The 10,747-nt window shown below is 43.0% G+C and overlaps 1 protein-coding gene across 2 annotated transcripts in view; it reads left to right on the forward strand.

Moving 5' to 3' along the window:
* The window catches only part of LOC135115983 (unconventional myosin-XV-like), an 81,612-nt gene extending 71,825 nt beyond the window's left edge, over nt 1-9,787 (forward strand). For both annotated transcript variants that reach the window (XM_064033182.1, XM_064033183.1), the window contains 10 exons: nt 2,639-2,838; nt 3,214-3,621; nt 4,183-4,353; nt 4,705-4,918; nt 5,090-5,271; nt 5,781-5,942; nt 6,268-6,423; nt 6,881-7,085; nt 7,540-7,673; nt 7,994-9,787. In XM_064033182.1, coding sequence (XP_063889252.1) covers nt 2,639-2,838; nt 3,214-3,621; nt 4,183-4,353; nt 4,705-4,918; nt 5,090-5,271; nt 5,781-5,942; nt 6,268-6,423; nt 6,881-7,085; nt 7,540-7,673; nt 7,994-8,230 — 2,069 coding nt within the window. In that variant the 3' untranslated portion in view covers nt 8,231-9,787. The remainder of the gene's footprint in view (nt 1-2,638; nt 2,839-3,213; nt 3,622-4,182; nt 4,354-4,704; nt 4,919-5,089; nt 5,272-5,780; nt 5,943-6,267; nt 6,424-6,880; nt 7,086-7,539; nt 7,674-7,993) is intronic.
* The last annotated feature ends 960 nt before the right edge of the window (nt 9,788-10,747 follow it).

The raw sequence follows: 10,747 nt of genomic DNA on the forward strand, positions 1-10,747 counted from the left end.
CGATCACCCTCCAGTCTTCGGCCTTTCCCTTCCCGCTACACCATATCTTAACTCTTAACTTTACTTTCTAATTTTCCCTGGCCCTCTCTCGCCCTCTTCCCTGGCACTCAAAGAACACGAAAAGTAAGAAAACAAAAGAAACTGTAGCATTGTCACTGAGAACACGTAAATTAAGGAGACTAACAGAAACTGGAGCATTGTCAAACTGTCATTAGCCCATGGTGAAACTGAGAACACGTAAATTAAGGAGACTAACAGAAACTGGAGCATTGTCACTGAGGACACGTAAATTAAGGAGACTAACAGAAACTGGAGCTTTGTCAATACCCGATGATGAAAGAAAGAAACGTAAAGAAAGGAGACAACAGAAACTGGAGCGTTGTCAGTAGCCCAGCCCTTAAGTCCATACCAGTTACTAGGTACCTTTCACCTCTTCCCAGCAGTGCATCATGACTCCCCACCAAGGCTCCCTGGTCACCTGAATGCCTCGCAACGCTCATCAACATTCGCAACACACTGCAACACTACTTTCTACGTTCACCTTCCCCGTCACTTCATAACACGGCCGTAACATATCAGAGCTCTTCCTCCACCTACATAAATACTTTATAGATAAATTTATTCCTTGGCCCGTCAAGTTATTTGTATTTAGTTTGTATCATTATATATTTTTCCCCTCCTACGTAGAAGCTATGAACTCGAGCTGCAAAGTCGTGGAGCCAATGTGTGCCTTTTTTCCACTCAGCCTTCCACCTCTTCTGATTCTTGGTGTATTAACTTATCGGAATGCAAAAACTTCCAGATGAAGGGAGGCGGTTGACTTACAGGAAGGCGATCAACTAGAACGATTCACACAATGATAGGTTTATTTTTCAGCCCGTCACATGTCTTGAATGGTCACTGTTATATGATGGTTGTGTCTGTTTCATTTGCGTGACTTATTAATTATTTCTCTTGGTTTTAGAAGCAGGTGTGTTGCATGATTCGTGTGTGCTCGTGGCCAGGTGCAAGACAATGGGTTTCTGTGTGTGTATGCATTGATGCCTGACTGTGTGTGTGTGTGTGTGTGTGTGTGTGTGTGTGTGTGTGTGTGTGTGTGTGTGTGTGTGTGTGTTTGATAAGCGTCACTGAGCGTACTGGAATAGTTATGCAATCCTTTGTGTACGTGTAACTGTTGGTCATTTCTGTTTTCATACACACACACACACACACACACACACACACACACACACACACACACACACACACACACTTTCACTCTTGGAAATTTTTTCTTTTATTGTGATTTCCTTTGACATTCTTCTCATCTTTCTGGGTTGCATATATTTCACTTTTCCTTCACCTATTCTAAATCTAAACATCACACAGCATTTCATTTCATCTACATTTTTGTTACCTCAATACCTAACTTAATTTGTGTCTATAAGCATTTGTATGGCGATGGTGAGACTGAAAACTCCATCCATTTTTATCTAAGAGGCGGAGGAAGTGTAGAGTAAAGAGTATGAGGCTTGGGATTTAAATAAGAAGGAAGTGTTTGTGGTAGGCGAGTCTGAGGAGACTTCAAGTACGGTAAGGCGAAAGAGAAGGTAGGAAGAGGAATGTTTTGAAGCAAGGAAGGCATGACGATCGATCAATGGAGTGTTTGAACTGAAGAAGGAAGTATATGAGAAAAAAATAAGGACTGGGGAGAATTTTATGACAAAGGAAAAAGAAACGCCAAGAAAATAAGATATTCTAAGGATCTGGGTATATGATAGCCAGCGGAACAGAGGAAAAGGAACTCCTGATGAACGGAATTGATAAGGGAAAAAGAGAAAAGAGGTGGTGAAAGGACTGGAGCAAGTTTGGGTTATGAGAAATGGATAGGTAGCTAAAGATAAGGAGGAAAAATGAGTTATACGTGGTTAGAGTAGGGAAGGTAAGATGAGGGAGGTAGATTGTTAGCGCGTGGGTAATGGAGGAGAATAAAAGGGAGATAAAGGTTATAGATAAAAAAGAAAATAGGAGGGTCTAAGAGATACACGTGGATGAGTGACGTGAAGGGAGAAGGAGACTATTGGAAGACAGGAAGAGAAAGAAGAAACGAAATAAAAGGGAGATAGAAGTTAAAATTGAGAGAAAACAGAAGGGACTGAAGTACACGTAGATGAGTGACGTGAAGGGAGGAGACTAGTCAGGAAGAGGAAGAACACAAAGAAAAGGGAGGAGGAAAGGACAGGTTGTTTTCTTTCTATGCCTGAGTAACTGAAGATTTACTCAGCTGATTCAGGTAAACAACACTGATGGGAGCGATTAAACCTCTTCTTTCCCTATATGTTTCGTCTTCTACTGGCCTCTCTGCGTCTGCCTGTAATATCCTTTTCCCTGAGACAAGTCATCTACCGTCTCTTCCTTCTCGCTTCCCTCTACTTCACGCTTCTCTAACATCCCTTTTTTTATACCTCCCCCGCTTCACCATACTTTCGTCTATCCCAAAGTGTCTACAAGGGAACATGAACGGAATCAAACATCCTTCTCCCAGCCTGAAACACCTCTCTCTCTACCTTCTCGGTTCTCAAATACCTCTTCCTCTTTCTTCCCCGCCTCAAACACCCCATCTTTCCCTCTCACCTCACTGCACTCTCGTCTACCGCAGGATGGCTACAAGGAAACATGAACGGACGCTCAGGTCTCTTCCCCGTGGATTATGTGGTACCTATCGGACGCTCCGAGGCGAGGTCTGCAGCCGCCGCCGCCGCCGCCGCTGCTGCTGCTGCTGCAGCCTCTGCTGCTACCGCTTCTGCTGTTTCTACTGTAGTGACCACAGAGACTATTACCACGACTTCTGTGCCTCAGGTAGTGGGAGAAGTACTTGTGGTTGTCTTAGTCAGATTGTTTTTACGTGAAATACCCTTTGTTTTAATTTGTGAAAGCTCAGATTATTTTTAGAAGGATCTAATTGAAGCTACACGGTTTCTGTAAAGGTGTTTACATGGTTTTAGTGGCAGATTAATAAGATTTCTACATTATGAACAGGAAAAATACTCCTGACAACTCAACTATAATATATGTGACCTTTGAACATAATTGTGGTGAGAAAACTGGGCGTTTCAGAATACGTTTCAGAAATAACGTGTAGAGTCCCTTACCTTATGTTTCTGCTTCTCTCAGATGCAACTGAAGGTGTTGATAATGTTTAATCCCGTATCTTACCACTTCTCTCCCTCCCAGGCGCAGGTGGAGGTGGTGGACTCAATGGCAGAAAGCGACATGGAGATGGCGCGGATGGGGATGGGCGGTGGAGTGTGGACGCGGCCGGAGTCGCCCCACCAGGCACACCTGCACCACCATGACGACTCCGGCCACTCCTCAGGCGGCGAGGGAGGAGGAGGCATGGGAGGCGGGCCGGGGAGTGGGATGGAAGTATCTGTGGGAGAGGTGTCAGGGCGAGGAGTGCGGGAAGGAAGTAGCCCACCTGTGGTTCACGACGGCAAGCATTCCCTTCTGCAGTTCGCTCTCCAGCACTTCAGGCTGTCCAAAGAGCAGGGCATAGTGCAGGCTGACGGCACCCTGCAGACCAAGAACAAGAAGAAGAAGGGCAATAAGGATAGTCAGGCAGGCTGGACGTGGAAGGAGCAGGTGAGACAGGCTTGGTTTTAATACATTCTTTCCTTTCAACCTATGCTCAGTACAGAAACCAGAATACCTCAGTCTCAGCATGTCACGTAACTGGGACACTGGTTCTTATCCTTTGTCTTTTGCAGGTCGAAATGATCAGGTTCATGTAGTCTCTTCTGAGTAACTCAGTACTTCCCTTCATATACAGTGCTACATTCTAAGCCATATCTTTTCTAAATATTAGTACAACACAGAACCAAAATACTTCAGTGTAACATGAAAATGGGACTCTAGTTTTTATTCCTATTATATTTGTGTATTGAAACTCACTTTTTGCCTCCACACTAATTGACTATTAATTGTGTGTTAATGTGCATGTAATCTTGACAGAATTCATGTAATCTTGATATAATTCATGTAGTATCTTGACAGAATTCATGTTATCTTGACAGAATTCATGTTATCTTGACAAAATTCATGTTATCCTGACAGAATTCATGTTATCTTGATAGAGTTGTATGTTACCTTTACAGAATGGCAGTTTACCTTGATGGAATTTTACCCTTCATCTTCCTGTCACAGGTTGAGATGGTGAAGTTCACACAGTCTCCTCTGAGTAACTCGCTGCTCCCTCTGGAGGCGGAGCTGAGCCAGGTGGCAGTGGAGAGCTTCCTTGCTGTGATGCGCTACATGGGAGACTACCCCATGGCCCCACAGCAGACTGAGGTGCACTGTGTCTACACCATCCTCATGGTGAGTGGCCACACACACACACACACATACACACACTGCATGATAAACATACTACTTCTTAAACAGGATTGAGTTTGTAATTATGTGATGAGAATCTGTGTGGATAAAATTTAGTCCTTTCTGAGGAACAACTTTTTTGTTTGTAGGGGGGTTTGCTTGTGTGTGTGTGTTTGTGTGTTCCTATAGGTGCACATATTTCCCTTTACAAGGAAGATCTTTTACTATTCCTTGGGATAAATGATAAGCATGCATTGTTTTCATTTGTAATTTTCAGTTTTAGATAACAAAATTATCTTTTCTTCACTAAACTAATTGATTGTGTGTGTGCTAATATGTGCGTTGTGTTGACAGAATTGCCACAAGCAGCCAGTGTTACGTGATGAGGTGTACTGCCAGATCATGAAGCAGACCACCAACAACAAGTCATCCATCCCAGACTCATGTCAGCGAGGATGGCGGCTCTTCTCCATCCTGGCTGCCTACTTCACCTGCTCCGACACACTCAAGCCGTATCTCTTCAAGTATCTGGAGACGGCTGCCTATGACAAGAGGAGAGCGTACCATGGTGAGAGGGACACACACATGCAGGTCTATCTCTATCTATATACACTTAAAAGACAGGGAAAATAGCTTGTCTTAACATTCACAGGGAGGGCAATGGTATTTAAAAGATTTGTTTCTCTCCATCTATATACATAAAAAAGGCAGAGAAAATAACTCAGCCTAACGTTCACAGGGACAGCGATGGTATGTCTTCAGAACTTACGTAAGACCTTCAACTACGGCGGCCGCAAGAATGTGCCGAGCATTGAGGAGATCACAGCCATCACCGCCGGCAGGAACTCCAAGCGGCAGATTTACCGTCTGCCAGGAGGAACTGAGAGGGTCATCAACACCAAGAGTACTTCAGTGGTGCAGGTGAGTCTTTAACACCTGTTCATATGGTTATCCAGTGTATTATGTGACTCTGAGCTGTGGGAAGTAAGACATCTATATATCTATCAATGTGTGTGTGTGTGTGTGTGTGTGTGTGTGTGTGTGTGTGTGTGAGGTAAGTCTGTTTGCAGGGATGTCAGTTTGATACAAAGATACATTAGATACATCCCTAGCTATTTCTACAACTAATATTTCATTACCAAGCTGTTATTACTGACATTGATCACTATGCTAAAATGATACATAACTAAGCCCTTGGTGTGCTTAGTGCCTGCCTATACCATTTAACAAGACCGAGAAGTGTTATAAGCTGATGTTACTGACATTGACTCCTTAGATAAATTGATACTTTCTAGTACATGATATCATTTGGGAGTCCCAGGCAAACATAACTTAACCTCTGGTCTGTTCATTGCCTGTCTATACCAGCACTATAACTATTGCATTGCATTCAACAGTATGTCCGTAAAGCAAGGTGTTGGTGTTTGCAGGACATCATTGAGGAGATGTGCAACCTGATCAGTGTACGGTCAAGCCAGGAGCAGGAGGAGTACAGCCTTTACTGCATTGTGGAGGGAGACACCTTCACCATGCCCCTGGCCAGGGAAGAGTACATCCTGGATGTCACCACTGAACTCCTCAAGAACCAACAGGTGAGTACTGAAGGCTTTTAACAGTATTAGTAGATAAGTAAGAATATTGCCTACCAGGGAAGAGAATTATCTATTTATGCTTATGTGTGAACTGTCAGTCTGGAGTATGAGAAAATAATAACCTAAGAGAAATGTTTGCAAAAGGTTGATTGACTGATCCAAGATAGTTCAAGAGCACTCACAATCCTCCAGGTCTTCTTGATCTTCTGCTGCAGTGTATGGTATTACCCACCAGCATTTTGTAAACTTTCTTGTGTGTGTCTCTTTAGTCACACATTGGTAAACTCCGGTGAATCAGCTAACCACCTCCTCATGTTCTCCGCAGGTCTTCTACCTGATCTTCTGCCGTAGTGTGTGGTATTACCCGCTGCGTCTGGACAACCAGCTGTATTATGAAGTGGTGTTCAACCAGATTGCCCCAGACTACCTGGAGGGCCTGCTGCTGGTCACTCCAGGAGAACAGCTGCAGCAGGAAGTCATTGTTAGTATGCCTCTGAACTGATGCTGTTATGTATCACTGCATTTATTACATGTTTCTCTTATGACAGGTGATGAACTTGAGGATATGTTGAGATGGGAATAGAATATAGATTAAAATGGGATAGGATGAGAATGGAGGAGAATGTAGGTTGAAACTGAGGATATGATAAGAAGGGAATAAAGTATGGTTTGGTATTTCTCTCATTACATTGACAAAATATTACCTGTCATTTCTTTCTTGCCAATAATCCTCCACTCAATTTTGTCAAAAGAGAAACTAATTCATATGAACACAAGTGTTAACTTAAAAGCATTACTTGTTGTCTGTATCCCTTCTACATTCACCCATTCTATCTTTGACAGTATATTTCCTGCAGTTTGTAGTTAAAGCATTACTCCTCATCTCTATCCCTCCTACACTCTCTCCAACATGTGTTAACACTTCACATCTCACACAGTACGACATAGCGAAGGTGGCCGCACTCCTGCACCGCGCGGCTGACCTGGAGGAGGTGCCCACCATGAAGGAAGTGAAGTACCTGCTTCCCAAGCCTGCTCTCACTGTGCGGGACGTCAAGCCACCTCAGTGGGTCAACATGGTGCAGTCAGCCTGGCCTGAGGTGGCCTCCCTCACCAGTCTTCAGGCCAAGGCTCAGGTCCTGGGTGGGTATTGATGTTTTGTTCTTGACTTATATGTTCCTTCAAGGCCTGTATTCAGAAATTATTTATCTTCTCAGCATGACCATTTTCCAAGGCCACAGAGATGATTGGCTGGGTTCTCAAAACTGTTTCTCCTTTTAATGATGTAGAAACTTTGTTAAACTGCCATTAGAACTGTAAAAATTCCATCAAAATCCAGTTTAGCTTCAACTATAGCCTTATGAAAGTAGCAGAGCTGCAGTGCTTGTGTTTGACTTGTATGTTTCTCTGAGAAGTATCCTCACTTGTCTCCACATGAATGCTGTGATGAAATATGAGTGTACATCACAGAACAGAAAGGATGACAACTAACATGCTTTCCATTGTGATGGTCTCAGTTCCTCCTTTACCAGCATCTGAAATATGAGTATACATCACAGAAAGGATGGCAATTAACATTCTCTACCGTGATGTACAGAAATCCTGCAGTCATGGCCGCTGTTTGGGTCCTCGTTCTTTGCGGTGAAGAGAGTGATGGAACCCAAGGAGCGCACAGACTACATCCTCGCCCTCAACAAGAATGGCGTCCACTTCCTCGACCTTGTGACCCATGTGAGTGCTGTCCCTTGTCTGGTACAAATCTAATACTGCCTTGTAAATCAAATTTTTCTCATCTCTTTTTCTGGTAAATTCTGGTACTCCATCTGTTTCTGTATTTCCTCCCACCTATAACTAATTTTTTCTAGAAGGGAGGTTTCAAGATACTCCTTCAATTTTGGGTAACCTGTTTTGGCCCTATTCTTCAGTGACAGGCACCACATTGGCCACCTTTTTTACTTGGCCAGAGCCCTTCCTACATAAAAAGTTACCAAGACTGAGATAAGATGCTGAGACCGAGAATACACATCTAAACACTGCTTTCACTTCCACAGGAGACTCTGATAAGGTACAGTCTGGCCGAGGTCATGAGCACTCGCAAGGTGAAGAGCGAAGACGAACTTTTCCTGGACATGAAATGTGGCAACCTGATGCAGCAGCGAATCACCCGCATCCAGACTGACCAAGCCCATGAGATCTCCCGCCTCATCCGCCAGTACATCACCATTGAGCAGCGGGTGACGGGACACGCCCGAGGGGACCAGCCAAGGGACGTCACCCTCTCCAGATGAAACAGAAGCAGCACCCTTAGATGTTGACCTTCCCATAGTGTGGTGATGCAAGGGTGATGTGAGAGTGATGTAAGGGTGTTGTGAGGATGAGGGTGTTGCCAGCAGTGAGTAGGGTGCATGGGGAGTTGTGTGGCTGTTATCTCAAGCTGGTAGGGATGAGTGTCTATCAAAATGGATAATGTCACTAACCATGGATGTAGGTCAAGCTCATTTGTATAAGGTTGTATGATTTCTTACTCAGTATTATTACCAGTGTGTTTGTGGAAATGTGGCTGCCGTCCACTACCATAAACTATGTATCAAGAAAACAAACGGTTTTCTTGCTGTAACGAGAGAGAGACCAATCTGAACTAAGCAATAGGCCACAAAAATGAACAATGAAATGAATCTTTAAGTTTATTTGTCTCACCATAACAGGAGAGAGAGATCAGTCTTAACCAAGCAACAGGTTTGGCACTTGGTACTGTTATGTATAGATGATGTGTCTACCGTTAAAGAAAATTAACATGGAAATGACAAATCTCAAAGCAGAAGATATGTTATTTAGCTCACAAGAGATTGGGCTGAGAGGTTTTGCAGCGTGGAAAAAACAGAATCTTCAGATGATACGTCTGTTATTTAAAACAATGCAGATCATGTGGACAAGAGATGAGGTGAGTGAAGCAGCAGAGGGTTTGGGTAGAGAGTTTTGTAGCATGAAGAAAACCTGATGAAGGGAAAGAGTGAGCTGCACTGCTACCCAAGTCTGCCCATTTGCCTCATGCTTTAACTGTGTGTGTGTGTGTGTGTGTGTGTGTGTGTGTGTGTGTGTTGAGGCCTATGATGAAGAATTTGATAAAAAGACATTTTCCATGTGAACTTTTATTAGATTTGTATATACTCTGTAACAAAAGTGCTTGATGTGTGTGTGTGTGTGTGTGTGTGTGTGTGTGTGTGTGTGTGTGTGTGTGTGTGTGTGTGAGAGAGAGAGAGAGAGAGAGAGAGAGAAGGATACACATGCAAGAAGGAAGTTTTTTATAACAAGGCTCTGTTGTGATGCCATATGTATTATAAGAATTGACCTGTGGTGACCGGCCTGGGACAAATGCTCCAGACCTGTTGACCCGACCTGTTGGTGGTGAGGTGAGCCGAGGTGATGAGGTGAAGTGAGGTGCTGCTCGCCACAAATAATGGTTCTGCTAATCTTACCATTTGTGTATTTGATGCAAAACTTTATAGTTGTACGTTTGTCATTGTCAGCGTCAAGAAATTCAAAACTTGTATTAGTAGTACAGTACATAAATTTATTTTTTTATATTACCAGTTGGAAGTAGCATATGTCTTTGCCTTTGCATTTCTGTTAACGACAACTTGTAGTAGAATTTCCCATGTTAACAAATTTGTCGTAATGTCTTATTTTTATTTTTTTGTAACAAGGAAAATACTGGAGCTCAGACCTCTTAAAGCACTGCTCAAGTTTGTGATGTAATGTACATGTTTGTTACAGTGTTTTGTAATTCACTAACTATAAATATATATACAGCTATAACAAGAGTATAATAAATGTTTTATAAGTGAGACATGTTGAAATATCCTTTTGTGGTGTGTCATCTTAATTTCTTAACCAGTCATTTGTTCTGCCTGTCTGTCTTTCTATATCTGGCACCTATTCTCAATGACAAATCTCCTTTTATTCCTGTCCATTCCATACATTTTTCCCCACATGTTCTCGTACTCTCATTCTCTCCTTTCACACTATTAGTCGACACATAACACTTGTTCTTTTATTCCTGTCCCTGCATTTTTTCTCCCATGGTCTAATATACTTTAATTCACTCCTTTCACCTCTACCTAGGGAAAAGAAAGGTAATAGTTGACACAGAACTAGATAAAATGAAAATAAATATTCTTATCAGTGAAAGGAAAATATCAGGGTATCCAAAAGATTAATTTAACCTTCTTATCAGAGGAGGAGGCAGTACACACCTGCCGAAACGATAATTACTCCCAGTGAGGTCTAAAGCACTGTTCAGGGGGTGCTGTGAACTTATCATTAAACCCAGCTGTGACCTCACTGAACGTTTCCCTTTGTGTCTCACAACACAAGGGGGCAGTCACAGCCTGCCCTCTAAAGACAACTCTCTTCCTCCACACAAAACTACAAGCACCTAATAACACACACACCCTTCACTCAAAAATTTTTAAATCATCATGGCGACTCCTACACCAGCTTCGGAGTCCCCATCTGGGGAGGGGACCATAAATGTCCCCAGGTCGGACTGCCTTTCTGTCGACGATCCTAAGTGTCTTGACACCCCCCTCAACTTTTTCTTCATTAATTTCTGCAACATTCGCGGTCTAAGATCTAATTTTCAATCTGTAGAACACCACTTCTCCTCTTCTAAACCTCATCTTCTTTTCCTCACTGAAACTCAGGTGTCTGAGGCAACTGACGGTAGCCCTTTTTCTGTTCCCTCCTACTTTCTCTATCTTCATTTTCGATCCAAAGCTGGATGCTGCGTTTATGTGCGCAATGAC

Source organism: Scylla paramamosain, chromosome 30 (assembly GCF_035594125.1).
Source record: "Scylla paramamosain isolate STU-SP2022 chromosome 30, ASM3559412v1, whole genome shotgun sequence".
In the NCBI taxonomy this organism is placed as follows: domain Eukaryota; kingdom Metazoa; phylum Arthropoda; class Malacostraca; order Decapoda; family Portunidae; genus Scylla; species Scylla paramamosain.